General features: G+C 38.6%; 1 protein-coding gene across 2 annotated transcripts; it reads right to left on the bottom strand.

The window, feature by feature from the left end:
- Nucleotides 1-382: 382 nt before the first annotated feature.
- Nucleotides 383-21,251, bottom strand: LOC115443207 (zinc finger protein 345). 2 transcript variants are annotated; one of them, XM_030168526.2, is made up of 12 exons: nucleotides 21,037-21,251; nucleotides 16,684-16,812; nucleotides 15,815-16,528; nucleotides 15,194-15,321; nucleotides 13,560-13,634; nucleotides 12,838-12,967; nucleotides 12,265-12,380; nucleotides 11,364-11,448; nucleotides 10,037-10,204; nucleotides 9,385-9,495; nucleotides 3,026-3,141; nucleotides 383-2,481 (listed from the first exon to the last, which is right to left on the bottom strand). In XM_030168526.2, the coding sequence occupies exons 1-12, from the start codon at nucleotides 21,142-21,144 to the stop codon at nucleotides 2,364-2,366; spliced, it is 1,998 nt and encodes a 665-aa protein (XP_030024386.2). In that variant the 5' UTR covers nucleotides 21,145-21,251; the 3' UTR covers nucleotides 383-2,363. The 2 variants fall into 2 exon arrangements, with proteins under 2 accessions (XP_030024386.2, XP_030024387.2); XM_030168527.2 differs by having other exon boundaries at nucleotides 12,265-12,377.
- Between the last annotated feature and the right edge of the window lie 1,161 nt (nucleotides 21,252-22,412).

Here is a 22,412-nt window from a genome sequence, read left to right as displayed (position 1 = left end):
GCCGATGCATATCGAATTGTAGGTAGTAATTATATTTTTCGCTTTGGAATTGGCATTGATATTTTACGGATAAAATAGGTTATGATCGATTGCAATGTAAAATCAGCTTTTAAAAAGAATATTAAGTAAATAGTTACCTGTAATTTCACCAAAAGTTTTGAAACAAAATTTACCTTACTACTTACATTAAATGTCGGGTTAAAGGTTCTAACCGCTAACTAATGGGCCAAACTAAAAGAATCCTAGACCTTTGGTTTCAATAGGAAAGTAGGTATCATCTGCTCGTCCATTGCGATTTCATTACGAAAATTCGGCATTTTTCATAAATTACTTAAAAATGCTATTGTTAGTTGTAACCAATAAAATGAATAATAGAAACAACTATAGATATGAATATTTTATTATCTTCTTTACAATATAAAGCTTGCACAACACAATGCTACACTTACACGCTATTTAAAATGTGATACGAATAACTTTATTTTCATACAGATCTGGTTCGAGCATTAAACTCTTTCAAATATTCAATGACAGCAAAAATCAATCAATCGTTATCTTCGGATCAATCCGAGCATGACCAATCAGTCTGATGCAAGCATGACATGCACTATATTCTGATTGGTCTGAAGTCCTTCAAGGCCTAGAATAGACCAATCAAAACAAGTTTTAATAAGCATATAAAACAAACTTTGTTCTGATTGGTCCATTGACAATCGATCCAAAGATAGCAATTGCGATCGTTTATTAAAATCGGTTGTCGGTGTAAAAGTGATTTTATTTCTGAAAAACACCTATTTGTCTAAAATTTTATAAAATCCAGTATCGACTAAGCTACCGTGTTGTGTCTGGCCGACATAATTCTGGCGACCGTTGTGGACCATTTGTTTTGAATATTATATTTTGACTACACTGTTCTTATTTTAAAATAACAAAAACAATTGACAAACAATTATTTTTTCTTCAGACTTTTAAGATTAATCAACATAATATTATTAATAATTTACCAGTCAAATCTTAGCTGAAGTAACCTAATTTTTTCATCTTTCCATTGACCTAGAATTATAAATCAGACTTGTAATATAGCTTCAAATTACTATTTCTAGATTAGACAGCATTTTCTGAAAGTAACTACTAAGGTACATATACACGAACTTATTTAAGAAATTCACCCAATAATATTAAGGTGCCTGTCCACCAAAAAAATTAGAATAAACAAATTTTATTGCACACATCACTACGACTGCACTTTGGAGGAAGATTTCTTTAGCCGAATTACTGATTCGCTTTTTATTAGTGACTAGGAACAAAGATTTCCTGTACGATTTATCGTACACGTAAAAATCGTGTCGTGGGTATACAGGGTGTCATACAAAGTGTGTATCAAAATGATACCCCGATAATTATACTGAAATGTTAAACGAAGTATTATTGCAATGATAAATTATAAAAAGTAGACATTATACACTGATAATAAATAAATTATATACAAAAATGAACAGAGGATGTATTTTAATATTGAAGGCGATTCTATTTTTTTTCCAATACAAAACGAATGTTTAACAATAGTATTGTGCAATCTGCTTCTGCATAATAAAGATTTACATTAAAAATATTTTTCTTGTGATTTCATTTCAGTCATTTTCTCCTAGATGTATTTTTAGGATTCATGTTAATAATCATCATGTCCTAGGTTTCGTATCCTACTTTAGGTACAGAGAGCATATTTTTAGGCTGCTTTTAGCTAAAACAATATAATAAACATAAAAAATATTGAAAAAAAAAAAACATTTTTGAACTTTAAAATCAAGAAATTCGAGATTCCATAAAAACTTTTTACAGTTCATAAATTTTATCCAAAATTTTACAGAATGTAAAAATTCTGTAATTTTACACAGCTCGTTACAAATTGTAAGTTTTTTTTTACCAAGAGACCATCGAACGGGATTACATTTATTCGCGTTACTATATATTTACTACGAAACATTTATTGACAACAGAGCCGGACTTCCGCGTATAAAGTAAATGGGATCCAATTTTTCTCTAATCGACGCCAGCCTTAGTTTTATTGACTATTACTAAATGCCTTAATTATATTGACTGTCTCGGTGGCGTAGTTGTATTACATGCGCGGTACGGCAGCGCTCTGAGGTCCTGGGTTCGACCTGGGCCGGGCAAAGTGATGTTTAGGTTTCTCTGCTCAGTATCAGCCCGGAATCTGGAATTCGTGCCCGATATGGCGATAGACTCGCCCCCTATCACATAATAAGCCGGAACACACTTGGCTACAACTTGATGCCTTGATTGCGCCTCTGTATACCCCTTCGGGGATAAATGCGTGATGTGTTTGACTTTTGCAAAATATTTCACCAGCGTAACGTTCGCAATTTGCCTAAAGACATCTCGTTGGACGGTTCCTTGTTGTTATAATGTTCTGCTATGAGCGATGTCTCTTCCGGAGCTTCCACTTTTCTTTTTCTGGTTCTGTTAATATTAAAAATGTATTGAAAATCACAGGAAATTTATTGAAGTTATTCGTGGAAAATACGTTTTTTTAATAATTTTTTTTTCACGAAAAGGGCAGGTATAATTTTCATTATAATAAAAATTAACACGAAGCAGGCGTTGAAGTGAGAAAAAAAATATTTTTGTTCCTGTGGTTTCTTTATAATAATGATATATAGAACATTAAACATTACCCTTGCGGCTTTGCTCACGTGTAAAAGTTTAACTGAAATAAAAATCCCATTGTATATTTTCCTGAGATAAAAAGTAGGCTATATCTTTCCCAGGGTCTCCACCATTTTTTTCGAAATCGGTTCAGTAGTTCAGCTTACGACGCGTACCATATAGACAGACACATTCAACTATAATTATGGATTACATAGTCACCCTTTTTCCTCTGGCTTATGTAACTGAACTCTGGTTATATATTCATTTTCACAATAAATGTGACCGATACCTCGGTTTAGACATCAAATGTTTAACAAAATCCATCTAAAAGGAATAAAAATATAAATGTTTTTACCTTTTAGGGTAAGGCTCTTTGAGATGTATGGTTCGGTAGTGTAGCTTCATGCTCGCCACTTGAGTAAATCTTTTGTCACATAACGAACATTCCACTGGCTTCTCCCCTGTGTGCGTCTGACAAATATAATAATAATAATATCAGCCCTGTATTATATACTTGCCCACTACTGAGCACGGGCCTCCTCTACTACTGAGAGGGATTAGGCCTTAGTCCACCACGCTGGCCTAGTGCGGATTGGTAGACTTCACACACCCTCGAAATTCCTATAGAGAACTTCTCAGATGTGCAGGTTTCCTCACGATGTTTTCCTTCACCGTTAAAGCGAACGATAAATTTGTAGGCTACCCCTACATTGCATACACACACCTACACATACACAAAAACATATATTACACACACACATTCACATTACATGCATTCTTCCATTCACACATAATATTATTCAAAATATTAAGTGACTTCAAATTAGTGCAATGGAAACGCGATCCATAAACCGGACCCTATTGTTCTCTGCACTACGTCACGCGCCTAGCGATAACTGCCAGCGGGCAGCGGCCGCCGGCCGCATTCCTCGCTCAGTCGGTACACACACTCGCTCGCGAAGCCCATTTGTCCGCTACCGCTACCGCCCACGTTTTGCCGTCAATTATTAGTCGTTTTGTGTTCGTAAACTATCACTGTGCTATTGCTGTCGCTCTTCTTGTCTCCTTCTATTTCTTAGTACTGTACTGTGTGTGAACTGTTCCGTGTGTTTAGTGAATAAACTTTCTTATCTCCATACTGTTATTCCTTCCACGCTTCATTCGAACATTACCCTATAACTGGTGACCCTCGACATTGGACTTGAAGATGAGTGACAGTGACGACTCGGTGAAGACCACCCGTACCGCAAGCGAAGACAATGTAACACGTCGTCGTGGCAAGAAAATGCGACCTTCACCAGACGCGGTCAAACAAAGGTCATACGAACCGTTGACATCGTGCAAGCGAAAAATAAAGGTACCTCCATTTTCTGCCGATGATCCCGAAATATGGTTTGCGCTTTTGGAGAGCCAGTTTAATAGTTACGAGATTACGGACGACTACACCATGTTCGACGAAGTTCTTCGTAACCTAGACATCCAGCACGCCAAAGCAGTGAAAGATATTGTGGTAAACCCTCCGGCTACAAAACGGTACCCTAAGTTAAAGGCGGAGCTGATCCGGCGACTCTGTGCTTCTCGAGAGAAAAAGGTGAAGCAGCTCCTGACACATGAAGAACTTGGGGATCGAAGACCTTCACAATTCCTGAGGCACCTTCAAGATCTTGCTGGGCCTTCCGTTCCCGACGACTTCATTAAGTCCGTTTGGTGCACCCGACTTCCACAGAGCATCCAAACTGTCGTCGCGTCGCAATCTCATCAGACTTTAGAGCAACTGTCGGAGCTCGCTGACCGGATTCAGGAAGTCACCTCACCGTGCGTTGCAGCTGCCAGCCCGAACATTGGACCAAGCCCAAGTACATCCAGTGAGATTGCGGAGCTTAGGAAGATGGTTGAACATCTGGCCTTGAAACTGGACGGGCACACACGCTATCCTCGTTCGCGACAACAGCGTGAACGTTCCCGTTCCCGTGAGAGACAGCGCTCCAGATCCCACTCCAGTTACAGGAGGCACCCAGTCTGTTGGTACCATTTTAAATTTGGTGCAAGGGCGCGACACTGCGAGGAACCGTGCGACTACGAGAAGACGGGAAACGCCGCGGGCATTCGCTAATGGCGGCAAACGAATGCCTTGCCTCATCTGGTCGCCTGTTTGTCACCGACCGCAACTCCCAGATCCAGTTTCTGGTCGACACCGGCAGTGATTTGTGTGTCTACCCTCACTCTGCTCTTCGAGAACGACGCAGCAAAACTAATTACGAGCTGAGTGCTGCCAACGGCACGGTTATAGAGACTTTCGGTTACCTTGATCTGGATCTTAACCTAGGTTTAAGGCGTAATTTTCGGTGGCGCTTCATTGTTGCCGACGTCACGAAGGCTATAATTGGCGTAGATTTTTTAAGTCATTTTAATTTGATGGTAGATTGTCGAAACCATCGCTTAATTGACAACGTGACAACCTTACATTCTAGCGGTCGCGCAGCGGATGATAATGTGGCATCTGTTAAAGTAGCGTCAGGTGAATCGCGTTACCACACACTCTTGAGTAAGTACTCCGAAATTACACGCCCATCAGGCATTTACACTTTCCCGAAACACAACACAGTGCATTACATTAAAACTACACCGGGGCCGCCTATATCATGTACCCCCCGCAGACTAGCGCCTGACAAGCTCAAAATCGCCCGTCACGAGTTTGAGCTCATGCTGGCGAATGGGACAGCGCGTCCTTCCGAGAGCCCTTGGGCATCCCCATTACACCTAGCCCCTAAAAAGGATAATGGTTGGCGACCCTGTGGGGATTACAGATTGCTCAACTCCCGTACCATACCCGACCGTTACCCCATCCGTCACATCCACGACTTCGCTCACAGTATATCTGGTTGTAACGTCTTCAGTACTATAGACTTGGTGAAGGCTTACAATCAGATCCCTGTGAACGAATCAGATATCCCTAAAACCGCAATCACCACCCCGTTTGGCTTGTACGAATTTCCTTACATGACCTTTGGGTTAAGGAACGCAGGCCAAACCTTCCAAAGATTTGTTGATGAAATGACTCGAGGGCTTGACTTCTGCTATTGCTATCTGGACGACTTCCTGGTATTCTCCAGAGACGAGGGAGGAACATGAGATGCATCTGGACCAACTTTTCAGTCGGATGAAAGATTATGGCATGCTCATAAACACCTCCAAGTGCGTCTTTGGTGTTAAGGAAATCACCTTCCTCGGATACCAAATTTCGAACACTGGCACAAAGCCCCTCGAGTCAAAAGTCCAAGCCATCAACGACTTCCCCGTCCCAACAACAGTTAGGCAGCTCCGCCGATTTCTTGGGATGGTCAATTTTTACCGGCGATTCCTTCCCCAAGCCGCACGAACTCAAGCCCCCTTAAATTCCCTCCTCACTGGTTCCCTTAAAGCCTCTCAACCAGTGGATATCACCGGTGAGGCTCTGCAAGCATTTGAGAGTTGCAAGGCGGACTTGTCCAACGCCGCTCTGCTTGCCCACCCGGACTCGGATGCTAAGCTGGCCCTAGTCACCGACGCGTCCGACGTTGCCATGGGAGCAGTTCTGCAACAATTTAAGGACTCTGCTTGGCAGCCTCTCGGTTTCTTCTCGCGGAAATTTAGTCCTTCACAACAGAAGTACTCACCGTACGATCGCGAACTCTTGGCCATTTATGAAGGAATTAAGCATTTCCGTTTTATGCTCGAGGCAAGGCATTTCGTGGTATACACCGACCATAAACCATTGACTTTCGCCTTCCATGAGCGGAAAAACAACTGCAGCCCTCGCCAATATCGCCACCTAGACTACATCTCGCAGTTCACAACCGACATTCGCTATATTTCTGGCAAGAATAATGTCGTCGCCGACACACTTTCGCGTGTTGATGAGCTGCAGATGCCTATTGATTCGCCTTACTTGCCTCGTCGCAGGAAAATGACCAACAACTCGGGCATCTCCTCCGTGGGGAATCTTCTCTGCACCTTGAGAAGCTTAAAGTCCCGGGCACTAACGTCGAGGTGTACTGTGACATGAGCACCCCATCACCAAGGCCGTTTGTTACGCAAGCATTCCGCAGGCAGGTTTTCGAGAACATCCATGGCCTCAGCCACCCAGGTGCCAATGCTACCGCAAAGCTAATTGCTATGCGTTTTGTTTGGCCTGGTGTGCGCAAGGACTGTCGTGAGTGGTCTCGAAGATGCCTTGCGTGCCAACGTGCCAAGGTACATCGCCATGCCTCATCTCCACTCGGTACCTTCGACTTGCCACGTGCGAGATTCGCCTTTGTCCATGTGGACATAGTAGGTCCACTTCCTCCTTCAATGGGATACCGGTATTGTCTTACCGCCGTTGACAGATTTACCCGATGGCCTGAAGTGACACCGATGGTAGACATCACAGCCGAAAGCGTTGGGAAGGCCCTGTTGTCGTGGATATCCAGGTTCGGATGTCCTACAGACATTGTCACAGATCGCGGTCGACAGTTTGAATCATCGCTCTTCCAATATCTTGCGAAAGCGATTGGTTTCAAACATCGCCGAACTACCGCATATCACCCAGCGTGCAACGGCTTGGTGGAACGTTTTCACCGCCAGTTAAAGGCTGCCATCATGTGTCATGCAAGCCCAAACTGGGTTGACACTCTGCCTCTAGTACTACTGGGCATCCGGAGCTCACTTAAAGAAGAACTACAGGCTTCATCAGCCGAACTTGTGTATGGTGAGCCACTGCGTTTGCCAGGAGAATTTTTCAACCCTACCACTCCTGATACTACTGATGTATTAGATTTCAGTGCTCGCCTACATAAAATAATTTCCAAGCTGCGTCCCATACCAACTTCCAGGCATAACAACGAAAAAGTTTTTATCCATAAAGACCTTCAGTCCTCCGATCATATATTCCTGCGGGATGATTCGGTCCGAGGAGCATTACAGTGCCCCTATACCGGCCCGTTTAAAGTATTGCACAGGGACAGTAAATTTTTTAAAATTTTGGTGAGGGGAAAGGAAGTCACGGTATCAATTGACCGCCTCAAGCCGGCCTACATACTCGCTGACCCCAAACATCTTCCTATCCCTGCCCAAACTTTTGTTCCTAATCCTAAACCAACCCCACCCTTTATTCCCGAACCAGCACCTAATCCTACTTCCACTTTTACGCCAAATTCCCCGGCTCAAGGGATTAAGAAAACACGTTCGGGGCGTACTGTTAGGTTCCCAGATTTTTATCGACCGTAGGCACAGTCTCAGGGGGGGAGTGATGTAGGCTACCCCTACATTGCATACACACACCTACACATACACAAAAACATATATTACACACACACATTCACATTACATGCATTCTTCCATTCACACATAATATTATTCAAAATATTAAGTGACTTCAAATTAGTGCAATGGAAACGCGATCCATAAACCGGACCCTATTGTTCTCTGCACTACGTCACGCGCCTAGCGATAACTGCCAGCGGGCAGCGGCCGCCGGCCGCATTCCTCGCTCAGTCGGTACACACACTCGCTCGCGAAGCCCATTTGTCCGCTACCGCTACCGCCCACGTTTTGCCGTCAATTATTAGTCGTTTTGTGTTCGTAAACTATCACTGTGCTATTGCTGTCGCTCTTCTTGTCTCCTTCTATTTCTTAGTACTGTACTGTGTGTGAACTGTTCCGTGTGTTTAGTGAATAAACTTTCTTATCTCCATACTGTTATTCCTTCCACGCTTCATTCGAACATTACCCTATAAATTCACAAAGAATACACACATGATTTTTTAGAAAAGTCAGAGGTGTGTGCCCTTGGGATTTGAACCTGCGGACATTCGTCTCGGCAGTCCGTTCCACACCCAACTAGGCTATCGCCGCTTCGTCTGACAAAAATAAACATTAAATCTGAGACAATAAGATCAATATTTTGTTACAATTTAACGTCTCAATCTTAACGGGAAGCTGCAGTTCAACATTGTTATAAATCAAATAAAAATTACTGCTAAATCCGACTGTTAACACGAACATAGCTGATAGTGCAATATTTTAATTCACCACAATTGTTTTTATTCAATTAGTTTTAATGCTGAAACAAGGACATTTACTCGTTTTAAACTTACAGGGTGTTCTGGAAATCTTTAAGAGGCGCTTATGTGCGGCAGTGAAATTTCAAAAGCTTACGATGATGATGATATTACCCCTGTCACTTCGAACTTACTCTGACACGCTTACTATTTAATATATTTTAATACACACTCGTATGGCTGCGATCGTTTATTTATCGGTGATTTTACCAATGTCGAATAATAATAGTAGATACAAAACAAAAAGAGATTATAAATCACGTAATCTGCTAGTGGTAGGATATATGTCTGCTCGAATAGCGACTACAATACACAAGGTGTTAAATCCCGTCATAGCGGCCCACGTTAGGATGTCGCTATCCGGGATCAGCCTGTATATATCCGATTCCAACAGGCCAGCATAATTGTGTCAACTGTCAAGGGATAATCGCCTCGTCAGTCGACTTTCTATTGGAGCCCACTCCACTTACCATCAGGTACAGTGGAGACACTACCGTGCCCAATCAAAATCCCAAAAAAAAGAAAAATACCTAACGTTCGACGCCTCCTATATTCTGGCAGGTTTAACACTGCCTTTCATATTTAATACTTATTTCTTTATTATAAACTAGTTGATCAAGTCATAGATGCTTACCAAGTAATGTCGCTGCAGCGTGCCCTTCGCGTTGAACTGCATGCCGCACGTGGTGCACGTGTACTGTCTCTCTCGCGTGTGCGTGTTCACGTGGCTGTATATACTATTCGGCTACAACAATAAAAAAAAAATGCTATTTTATATTTGGTTGATGACTCTCGGGACAACTTAGAAAATGGTGTATTCTTTTGTTATAGAAAAACATTGGAAACGAATAAGTTGGTGAAATTATTCTGTATTTTTTTTTAAGTTAGAAAGGGATGGAGGATTTAACATCCATTACGAACCTTATTACAAACAAAATTCGTTTCGTTATAAATGAAATAAATAAATAAATATAATTTATCCGTCATAAATAGAACGAATTTTAAATAGTAAAAATATTTTTAAATATAAAGTATACATATATCAGCCCTGTATTATATACTAGCCCACTGCTGAGCACGGGCCTCCTCTACTACTGAGAGGGATTAGGCCTTAGTCCACCACGCTGGCCTAGTACGGTAGACTTCACACACCCTCAAAATTCTTATAGAGAACTTCTCAGATATGCAGGTTTCCTCACGATGTTTTCCTTCACCGTTAAAGCAAGCCATAATTCATAAATAATATAATAATAAAATGTCATGTTATTTGATTATTTTTCACTCACCGCCAACAAAGCCCCGCATATCTCGCAAATATACCTCCCCTGGCCCTGCAGGTTCCCCGGCGCCGACCCTGGCGTCCTCGCACTGTTCACCATGGGCAATGGTTGATCAGGATGCTCGGTCTGATGATGCTTGGTGTACGCTGTTAGTGTTGAGAAGTTTTTGTTGCACTGTTATACAAAAAAATATTTTTTATACAAAAAAAAGTCAGTTATCATAATGAAATTAATTATAGTTGACCATTGACGTATAGTGCCACAAACTTATCTGGCCCGGTGGCCGAAAGAGGAACTAACGACGTCGTTTTGAAAAGTCAATCTGCCTGCCATTCGCTGACATAACATCGATTTTCTCACCGGGCCAGATAAGTTTGTGGGACTATATATTCTATAAACATGAACGTCCATATTTGTTTCAAATCTGAATTAAAATGGCATCCAAAACGTCACTGTTTTAACCTATTTATTACTTGACTAATATTTTTTATTCAAATCCAGGTTTACGCTTAGACTTGAGTTCTTATATCATGAGCGCCACTCCGTACACAACAACAAGCTGTCAATATTGACCACACTAAAGTCAGTATGAATGGATTGCAGTTCAATTCAGTTGAACGCAGTGAACGTTAGGAACGCCAAATCTAGTACGTAGTACATATATATCGATGTAGTTGGAGAATAAAGGATTATGCGGAGAAAGTACTACTGCACCGACAAATATTAGTATTTTTTACGCATGCTCGAAAGTGTGACTCCATCTAAGGGTAAGAGAAGTAGGATCCAGAGCGTCGACTGACGGGAGATAATTACTGTTGAGGTTTTTAACCGACTTCAAAAAAAAGGTTATCAATTCGACGTGATTTTTTTTTTTTTTTTATAATATAATGTACACTGGCCGCATAATAGTATGTATCTTTATGAATTATTGTATTTGGAATAAAATAACAATGTACTGTGACTAAGCACTGTGTGCTAGTCTGTTACGGTTGTCTAACGTGTTAAATCTATTAAAAAAATATAAGTTCCTATTCCATGGAAAACCTAGTTTATTTTCACGCTTACTCTGCACTGCACGCACACAAGGGCGACTCGAAGGCCAAGAACTACCTCTCGCCAATCGACATAATTATCCCGGCCTGATTGAAAAAAGGGCTTATACCAAAACAGGACACATTTACGTTGGCCACTATGGAAAATCCTCGTGGGCGGACACAAATACCACCACCAGCAAACCTAAGTTGATGTTCATTGATTAAAGCCAAGCCTTTAGAAGATCTGTTGCTACCTGGACTATTTCTGGAGAAGGTCATGGCATATAGTATTTACTTACTACGGTACATTGTGTATGCTTCCGTGGAACTCTTCTTATGACGATTCCCCCTTTTAGGTTCATCAGTGTTGGCGTTTCTTCTGTTCTGTAAAGGAATACTTGATGACATGCATTACATATTTTTTTATTAAATACAGTACTAAATGATATACTCATGTACTCTAAAGGATTTATATAGTCTGGCATAGGTTATCATACTGCGTGAACGTCTCCAAATTATATTGTGCTTAGTTTGCTGCGCTTAAGTCACTTTTAGATTAATTTATGTGCATGTTCAGTTTTCCTAACTTGGGCTTACATTATAGCTATAAGTTATAATATTTAAATTATTGTAATCGTAGTGTTAAGTTTGTTGGAAAACCTTAAAAAAAAAATGTATTAATTACATATTATATAATTAAACTAGATTTTGCTCAAGCTTCCGTCCGCGTTAACGACCATTCCTGCCTATCCTTTAATTAACCATTTAGGGGTTAAATTTCTAAAAGTATATTCATTGTGCAGTATTTCATGGTTCTAGACCAAGTGGTTTCGGCTGTACGTTAATCGTTCGTTAGGCACTTAGTTTCTTCTTTTATACTTCTACATATATTATATGGATACATAGTTGATTTGGTTTTTATTGATATTTCTTTCATATGAGTTAATATTTATACTTATATATTATGCGAGCGAAAGCTAGCCTCAAGCAACATCCTATCCTATAGGCCATCAACTAATTAAAATTTTTCGAAAATAAACATATAATCCCTTTTAAAATACACACCCTGTATAAAGATTTTAAACATTTATTACAAAAAAAAAACATATATGCTTGATGAGTTTTTTTATAATTTAGACACAATATATAACTAATTATTTTATTGTTTTTTCTTGACTATAGTTACAATAGAGTACTTACGCGGAATGCATAGTGGAATGAATCAAATGTTCCTCGTAAGCCTTGTTGGTCTCGAATTTAACATCACACCGTTCGCAGTACGTCGTCTGCGCGGCGGCGGTGTCTTGACTCTCCTGCTATGAAAAAATATATATCCTTAAACATTCTTATACAGGGTGTCCCAGAAAATAGTGTCAAACGGAGGTCCAGAGATAGAGCACCCCAGGGTCCATACTGTGTCATCTGATAAATGATCATCCTTCGCCATTCAATGCAATTTTGCCGACTTTTTTAAAACAAGATTTCGATCACCGAACGAACAGCGTACCAAGATACAATAGACAAACTGCTGGGATAACTATAAAATTTTGCTTGTAGTAGGATATATTTTATATATAAACCGGCTATAGTGGCGCATGTAAGTGTGTCACGTTTCGGGATTAACTTGCGTATACCTGGTTCCAACGGGCCGGCATAATTGTGTCGACTATCGAGAGCTAATCATCGTCAGTCGACATATGGGACCCCACTCCACTTACCATCAGGTGCAGCAGAGTCACTTAGCTGTGACCGAAAAAGAAACAAAAAACTCACCGTATCCATAATGTGTTTAACCCTTCGATGCATGTAGAGCCCGAACTCGCTCACAAACGATTCCCCGCACAACGCGCACAGGTGCTTGGATCTGTGCTTGCGTAGGTGTGTGTAGTACGTCGATAAATGTCTACGAATAATACATAGTCAATTGTACTCAACTATATATTTTATATCCCTCTCAGTAGTAGAGAAGGCCCATGCTCAGCAGTGGGCAAGTATATAATACAGGGCTGATATTATTATTATTATTATATATTTTATAAGACTGTATGCAGAAGCAGAGGTTAAAAAGGTATTATTGTGTGGTGGTGCTTCTGCGTACGTGAAGGGCATTGCGGATTTTTATTTTTTTAGAGATAAAAAGTGGCATAGATTGTAGGTTATTCAGGTCATGATCTTATGTCCATTTGTGGATCAAATCCTCATCCTTTTTTTTATAAAGTATCGACATATAATTGGCTAAAATAGCCGATTGCAGATAAAAGAATAGTATAGCGGTCTCTGTATGTAACCAACTCTAGTCGGTATGTACTAGGTAATGCAATCTCGCGAGATTTTAGACCTAATCGGGATCTCGCAAGACCAAAAATCCAGTCTCGCGAGATATCGTGCTTTACGAAATCTCATTCAAAACGAGATTGCATTATTTAGTATGTACTCTACGTGGAAGACTCAACCTATCATTAAGTATGTACTTTGTATATAAAAAATTTACATACGTAAACTTTTCGTTGCAGTATTCACATGTTCTCGTCACCCCGTTGTGGAACTGGTCGTGATGATGCGCCGATGTTCTACGAACAGCATAATTATGAGCTGTGTTTTATTTGTATGTGGAAATATTTCAATACTAGCTTTTGCCCGCGGCTCCGCCCGCGTTATAAAGTTTTTCAGGCTAAAGTTTTCCGTTATAAAAGTAGTAGTTTCCCGGGAGCCTCTGAAACTGTCGCCATACCAAATTTCATCTTAATACGTTGGGTAGTTTTTGAGTTTAACACGTTCAGGCAGACAGATGCAGCGGGGGACTTTGTTTTATAATAGATATTTTAAAACTTTTTAAGAGGAATAATCCCGTCATACATCATTGTTGCATAACTTTAATCGTTTACGCAGCGCACGCAACGGAAGCTCTCAAAACTAATAATTTTTCCCGTTTTTGCAACATGTTTCATTACTGCTCCGCTCCGATTGGTCATAGCGTGATGATATATAGCCTATAGTACTCCAGGAACAAAGGGCTATCCAACACAAAAAGATTTTTTCAGTTCAAACACGGTAGTTCCTGAGATTAGCCATTACTGCTCCGCTCCTATTAGTCATAGCGTGATGATATATAGCCTATAGCACTCCAGGAACAAAGTGCTATCCAACACAAAAATATTTTTTCAGTTCGATCTGATAGTTCCTGAGATTAGCCATTACTGCTCCGCTCCTATTGGTCATAGCGTGATGATATATACCCCATAGTACTCCACGAACAAAGAACTATCCAACACAAAAATATTTTTTCAGTTTGAACCGGTAGTTCCTGAGATTAGCCATTACTGCTCCGCTCCTATTGGTCATAGCGTGATGATATATAACCTATAGCACTACACTAATAAAGAGCTATCCAACACAAAAAGAATTTTTCAGTTCGAACCGGTAGTTCCTGAGATTAGTCATTACTGCTCCGCTCCTATTGGTCATAGCGTGATGATATATAGCCTATAGCACTCCACAAACAAAGGGCTATCCAACACAAAAATATTTTTTCAGTTTGGACCGGTAGTTCCTGAGATTAGCCATTACTGCCCCGCTCCTATTGGGTATAGCGTGATGATATATAGCCTATAGCACTCCACGAACAAAGGGCTATCCAACGCAAAAAGAATTTTTCAATTTGGACTGGTAGTTCCTGAGATTAGCGCGTTCAAACAAACAAACAAACAAACAAACTCTTCAGCTTTATATAATAGTATAGATATTTAGAGAAATATAATATTATATATGCAGGGTGGATTTTTTGAACGCATTGGGAGAAAACCACTCTAAATACTGTATAGCAAATTTTATTCGAATGACACGTTACCAACTTAATTTTTAAAGATACGTAATACTGCTTTATTAGATTTTTTTTAAAATTCGCATATATTTTTCAACATCAATGTAATTAATATGCCTCACACCATTCCAAAATACAGATATCGAGTAACAAAGTCAAATATATATTACACAGTACAATAATTTACCATACTGAAAAAAAATATACTTGCATTAATTTTGCTATATGTGCTGTACAAGAAAGCGTTATCATTCACTCTTTCATTCATTAATTCATAAATATGAAGCAATGTTTGGCTGCATTACTCACTCTCTTGAGAACGTGAGGTCGCATCTCAAGCACTTGTATTTGTTGTAATGCTCCTTTATGTGTCTGCTGAGAAGTGACTTCCACTTGAACCTGATGCGACAGAACTTGCACTCCAGGGAGCCATTCGACTGTAATAAAGAATTTGGAAAATTGGACTTTAATAACAAACTTCTGATTGACCAATTTTTGAGATAAATCCACAAAAGGGATAGTCTCATGAAAGTGGCTATAAGTTACATATAAATCATTATTACAAGTTTATTTATTTTATATCAGCCCTGTACTATATACTGTCTCACCACTGGACACGGGCCTCCTGTACTATTGAAAGAGATTAGGCCTTAGTCCACCACGCTGGCCTAGTGCGGATTGGTAGACTTCACACACCCTTAAAAATTCCTATAGAGAACTTCTTAGGTATGCAGGCTTGCTCACGATGTTTTCGGTCACGGTTAAAAGAAAGTGATAATTCACAAAGAATACACAGATAATTTTAGAAAAGTCAGAAGTGCATGCCTTTTGGATTTGTACCTGCGGGCATTCGTCTCAGCAATTTGTTCCAAACCCAACTAGGCTGTCGCCACTATTTACTTTGCCCGATTCAGATTGCATATAACTCACCTCACAATGCCTCAATTTGATATGCCGTTTCATCATGTCCTCCTTTGAAAAACCTTTCAAACACCCCATGCATCTGTGTATTGCATTAATGTACTTTGGATCTTGAGCTCTCGCCTTAAACTCCTTTATCGCTTCCTCTTCAGACAAACTGAATTTCTGCCAATGTTTACTGTCTAGCTCTTGCTTCTTATGCCAACTTTGCCTAAATTTCTCTTCCACTTTTAATTTTTTACCCTCTCTCCTCTTTTTAGATTTGGTATCACCCCTTTTCCTTCTCCTTTTAGGTGTCTTATTCTTTAACTTAATTTTGCTTAATGTCTCCTCTGGTTTTTCTTCAATGGGTTCTATTAAATCCTCCATTAAGACCTTAGCCTCTTCATCTATAGTCTTTATTTCAAAATGTTCTTGTTCAACAGCTTTGTTCTCTGGGTTTATTATCTTTTCTTTATTATCATCATTTATATCTTCTATTACATCATTGTCAAAAACTTCATAATTTTTTTTGTCATCATAATCACTTTCTGGTGAATTTACATCGAAATACTCTTCAAGACTGACCATTTCTGGACTTGGTACGTCTTTCTGTACATCATCTTCATCCTCTTTGTGGTGTATAATGAAAGTTTTGACTCTTTTATTTTTATTTATCAGTTCTATTGAGGATGTGAGGTTAGTGTACTGCCTATCTACTTTTGCTATTGCTTTTAATGTAATCTGAAAAAAAAGAAATGCTTAATAGAAATTTCAAATTACAATGTCTAAAGTATAAAATTTTCCTTTGACGCACATGAAAGTCCTTTCGCAAATATCCAAAATTGTTTAAATCACATTTATAATATCAGGAAATGATGATAATTCAATACACTTACAGATTCCTTCCAAAGTATTTCCTGAAGTGTTTGCCGTCCATGGTGACATTTCTCTTTGAACTTATGGTATTTGTGTAGTAGAATGGCACATTCATAGCAGAAGAAACGGGGAAGTCCATCATCTTTTATCTGAAAATGAGATTAACTCCATTTATTCAGAAATTAAGTACAATATAATATGAATTATAAGTTGAAAAATAGTTTGACACTTGAAAGAAAATTATATTTAAGTGAGAAATATAATGAATATCAGATATAGAAATAAAACTGTTTTGCAGTCTTCAAAATGTTGAGAGGAAAGTATAATATAAAAACTGGGATAAAATCTGCAAAATAGTTTTATTTTAATGTCTAACATTTGCATAAATATAAGAATACTAGCTTTTGCCCGCGACTCCGCCCGCGTTATAAAGCTTTACAGTCTAAAATTTTCCGTTATAAAAGTAGTAGTTTCCCGGGAGCCTATGTTCTTCCCAGGGTCTAACACTGTCTCCATACCAAATATCATCTTAATACGTTGGGTAGTTTTTGAGTTTAACACGTTCAGGCAGACAGATGCAGCGGGGGGCTTTGTTTTATAATATATTTTTTAGAACTTTTTAAGAGGAACAATCCCGTCATACATCATTGTTGCATAACTTTAACCGTTTACGCAGCGCACGCAACGGAAGCTCTCAAAACTAATAAATTTTTCCCGTTTTGCAACATGTTTCATTACTGCTCCGTTCCTATTGGTCATAGCGTGATGATATATAACTTAGAGCACTCCACAAACAAAGGGCTATTCAACACAAAAAGATTTTTTCAGTTCGAATCGGTAGTTCCTGAGATTAGCCATTACTGCCCCGCTCCCATTGGGTATAGCGTGATGATATATAGCTTATAGCACTCCACGAACAAAGGGCTATCCAACGCAAAAAGATTTTTTCAGTTTGGACCGGTAGTTCCTGAGATTAGCCATTACTGCTCCGCTCCTATTGGTTATAGCGTGATGATATATAGCCTATAGCACTCCACGAACAGAGGGCTATCCAATGCAAAAAGATTTTTTCAGTTTGGACCGGTAGTTCCTGAGATTAGCCATGACTGCTCCACTTCTATTGAGTATAGCGTGATGATATATAGCCTATAGCACTCCACGTACAAAGGGCTATCCAACGCAAAAAGTTTTTTTCTGTTCGAATCGGTTGTTCCTGAGATTAGCCATTACTGCTCCGCTCCTATTGGGTATAGCGTGATGATATATAGCCTATAGCACTCCACGAACAAAGGGCTATCCAACGCAAAAATATTTTTTCAGCTTGGACCGGTAGTTCCTGAGATTAGCGCGTTCAAACAAACAAACAAACAAACAAACTCTTCAGCTTTATATAATAACTAGCTTTTGCCCGCGGCTCCGCCCGCGTTATAAAGTTTTTCAGGCTAAAGTTTTCCGTTATAAAAGTAGTAGTTTCCCGGGAGCCTTTGTTCTTCCCAGGGTCTCAAACTGTCTCCATACCAAATTTCATCTTAATACGTTGGGTAGTTTTTGAGTTTAACACGTTCAGACAGACAGATGCAGCGGGGGACTTTGTTTTATAATATATTTTTTTGGAACTTTTAAAGTGGAACAATCCCGTCATACATCATTGTTGCATAACTTTAACCGTTTACGCAGCGCAGGCAACGGAAGCTCTCAAAACTTATAATTTTCCCCGTTTTTGCAACATGTTTCATTACTGCTCCGCTCCTATTGGTCATAGCGTGATGATATATAGCCTATAGCACTCCAGGAACAAAGGGCTATCCAACACAAAAAAAGATTTTTTCAGTTCAAACCGGTAGTTCCTGAGATTAGCCATTACTGCTCCGCTCCTATTGGTCATAGCGTGATGATATATGACTTTGAGCACTCCACAAACAAAGGACTATTCAACCCAAAAATATTTTTTCAGTTCGAATCGGTAGTTTCTGAGATTAGCCATTACTGCTCCGCTCCTATTGAATATAGCGTGATGATATATAGCCTATGGCACTCCACGAATAAAGGGATATCCAATACAAAAATAATTTTTCAGTTTGGACCGGTAGTTCCTGAGATTAGCCATTACTGCTCCGCTCCTATTGGGTATAGCGTGATGATATATAGCCTATAGCACTCCACGAACAAAGGGCTATCCAACGCAAAAAGAATTTTTCAGTTTGGACCGGTATTTTCTGAGATTAGCCATTACTGCTCCGCTCCTATTGGGTATAGCGTGATGATATATAGCCTATAGCACTCCACGAACAAAGGGCTATCCAACGCAAAAAGAATTTTCCGATTTGGATCGGTAGTTCCTGAGATTAGCGAGTTCAAACAAACAAACAAACAAACAAAACTCTTCAGCTTTATATAATAGTATATAGATAATATAGATGAGTAATACAAATATTTGGAATTGTTAGACTTTTCGGCATCATTTTATCTAGGTTTTGTAGCTCTAGGATAATCTATACTATTATATAAAGCTGAAGAGTTTGTTTGTTTGAACGCGCTAATCTCAGGAACTACCGGTTCGAACTGAAAAATTATTTTTGTGTTGGATAGCCCTTTACTCGTGGAGTGCTATAGGCTATATATCATCACGCTATACCCAATAGGAGCGGAGCAGTAATGGCTAATCTCAGGAACTATCGGTTCGAACTGAAAAAATATTTTTGTTTTAGATAGCCCTTTGTTCTTGGAGTGCTATAGGCTATATATCATCACGCTATGACCAATAGGAGCGGAGCAGTAATGAAACATGTTGCAAAAACGGGGAAAATTTATTAGTTTTAAGAGCTTCTGGTGCGTGCGCTGCAAAAACGGTTAAAGTTATGCAACAATAATGTATGACGGGATTGTTCCTCTTAAAAAGTTCTACAAAAATATATTATAAAACAAAGTCCCCCGTTGCATGTGTCTGCCTGAACGCGTTAAACTCAAAAACTACCTAACGTATTAGGATAAAATTTTATATGGAGACAGTTTGAGACCCTGGGAAGGACATAAGCTCCCGGGAAAATATATAGCGTGACTTTTATAACGGAAAACTTTAGCCCGAAAATCTTTATAACGCGGGCGGAGCCGCGGGCAATATATTATAAAACAAAGTTCCCCGCTGCATCTGTCTGCCTGAACATGTTAAACTCAAAAACTACCCAACATATTAAGATGAAATTTTGTATGGAGACAGTTTGAGACCCTGGGAAGAACATAGGCTCCCGGGAAAATAAATAGCGTGACTTTTATAACAGAAAACTTTAGCCCGAAAAACTTTATAATGCGGGCAGAGCCGCAGGCAAAAGCTAGTTTTAATATAATTAGACTATATTTTTATATAGTTTAGTTTGTTATGAATTTTCTTATTAAAATTAAATCTTTAAATTGCTCTACTCTAAAGGTTACTGATTGTTGCTTAGATACAATTGCCTCTCAAGCAAACAAAATTATTATGAAGAAATAAATAAATTGTATATCTTGGGGATAGTGGAATAACATTCAACTAGCACTGGTGAATTCCACATATGTGTTGAAAATGTTCCATTTGAAATTGATTCTTAATATACTCAAGTTTTGATTGATAATCCTAATCTGCTTTCAAAATATTTGAAAGTTCTACTAGATATTTATTCAAGCAAAAGAAACAATTGGTAAGCAGATTTAATAAGATTAAATAATTTGATTATGTTTAGTGTGTATTGTTTATTTCATTTTTAATAAAAAATGAAATGAAATATTCTTTAATAGATTAATATTATTACTCTAAAGATACTAGTTATTGTTTACAATATTATAATACCAGCCCTGTATTCTATGGCCCCACTGCTGGCCACAAAATTATCTACTTACCTACTAGGCATAATACAATACAAATAAAATAACTATATTTGCTCTCAATATTACTTATAAATGTAACAATACAAAAAAGACAACAGGACATGACACAGCTTGTTTTATATGGCACAATAATCTCAAGCAGCAGTTATTTTTCACTTACTATTTACATTTTTTCTATGTGAATACTATACAAATTTAAAGTTTATAAGTTATTTTTTAAACTCTTATAAGTAAGCTGATCCTATTCTGAAAATTCTTACATTAATTAAATAATCTTGTGATGGTAAGTTTTTATGCCTAGAAGAAATTTTGGCAAACTCTTACCTATTATTTGTTAACATTTATTGGTCTTGAAGATAAGGAATAAAAAATGCACAGCCAAAATATACACGTATTTTATGACTATATTTTGAACTTCACAAAATTCTCGACAAATGAGCCTACAATCCCTTTATCATTTACTTACGCATTTATCTAATAAAAAAGCTTAAAAAATAATAAATAAATATTACCATTTGAGCGATAACCTCTTCATAATACTGTTTTAGGTGAAATTCATCCAATTTGTATAATTTAGTCTGCGTACGTAAACATACTCTACAAACTTTGATATCCGACATATCAGCGTAAATATTTTAAGTCATAAAATTATTATTATGTATAAAACTTGGTTAAATCAAGTAAATTACACAAATGTAAACAATAAACTTGTCTCGCGAAGTCAGCCATGACATAGAGATGTTTAAAAATATCGACACTTTGTGATAGTGCCGTTTGCTAGCGGTTCTTCTTGCGTTATAGTTTTTTTAATTTTATTTCGATATCTGATAGGTTATTCTAATCAGCAATCATGATTCTGTATTGTTACATATGATATATATCTCTTTATTTTAATAGTAAAGATTTAAGTAATCCCAATCCATCACTGCAGTAAGAACATTTTTTCAGTCATTTTCATATTCTTTGTAGATCTAGGCTATGCGAAATAACTAAAGTTATAGGAATTTCGATACTTATATTTTAGGATAAATTCGAATAATCTGATATTTCTGAAGTACACCGATACATTATCTATCGATACTTTTTGTTATACTTCGAACATCCCTTCCACGATATATTGACAGTTGACTGTCATTCGTAACTAGGGATGCGCCCACATAATATCTTTGTAATTTAGTTTTATAAACAACTATCATATCACATCATACTTTTCATCGCTTTACCCTCTATATCGCAGGAACATTGAGTTTGTAGCCAATTTTTGTACACCCGTAAGTGAGAATCGAAAATATAAAATCGAAAATTAGGTAAGTATATCAATTCATAGCTACATACTTAAAAAAATGCACGAAGATGCTAGCAGTCAGATTTCATTACAATACGGATCATCAAACACGGATTCGACTTTCACATTTTTATATTCAAAGGCATATGAGCATAACACTATTTTACATATCTACGCCATAGTTATGCAATGTTGTAGCATTAGCATGTAAATGCATTACAATGTTTTTTTTTTGGTATCGGACTTCGCAGAATGGGATACTGAAATCCCCCGGCTTAACGACTGCAGGGTCTTTGAGGAAAGTTGAGAATGTACGGCTGGGAAGGGAGTGTGGAAGAAGGACAAGAAAACCTCTTAGGATCTGAGGAGGGGAAAAGGGTAAGAACTGCTCGTGAGTCCTTATAGGCCTCAATGTGTATTTACAACCATGAGGTGCATAGACTTAACTGTGTGCCTAGGGCCGCGACAAATGTCCCTTCGGGCACGGGCGTGCATTCAGTCATGAGAATTGTTGCTTAGCGTTCATTCGATATTATATTCTTATTAGACACTACGATCATACTACCTTAGTGCCTAGTTCCGAGGAGTTATTAGGCGTCAGAT

This window comes from Manduca sexta, chromosome 4 (genome assembly GCF_014839805.1).
Source record: "Manduca sexta isolate Smith_Timp_Sample1 chromosome 4, JHU_Msex_v1.0, whole genome shotgun sequence".
In the NCBI taxonomy this organism is placed as follows: Eukaryota; Metazoa; Arthropoda; class Insecta; order Lepidoptera; family Sphingidae; genus Manduca; species Manduca sexta.
This window is presented reverse-complemented; position numbering and strand designations above follow the sequence as displayed.

Coding starts and splice junctions, on each gene's coding strand:
- LOC115443207 (XM_030168526.2), bottom strand. CDS start 21,144: ATGTCGGATATCAAAGTTTGTAGAGTATGTTTACGTACGCAGACTAAA. Junction 11,449..12,264: donor CATTCCACTATGCATTCCGC/GTAAGTACTCTA, acceptor ATTCCTTTACAG/AACAGAAGAAACGCCAACAC. Junction 2,482..3,025: donor AAAGAGCCTTACCCTAAAAG/GTAAAAACATTT, acceptor TAATATTAACAG/AACCAGAAAAAGAAAAGTGG.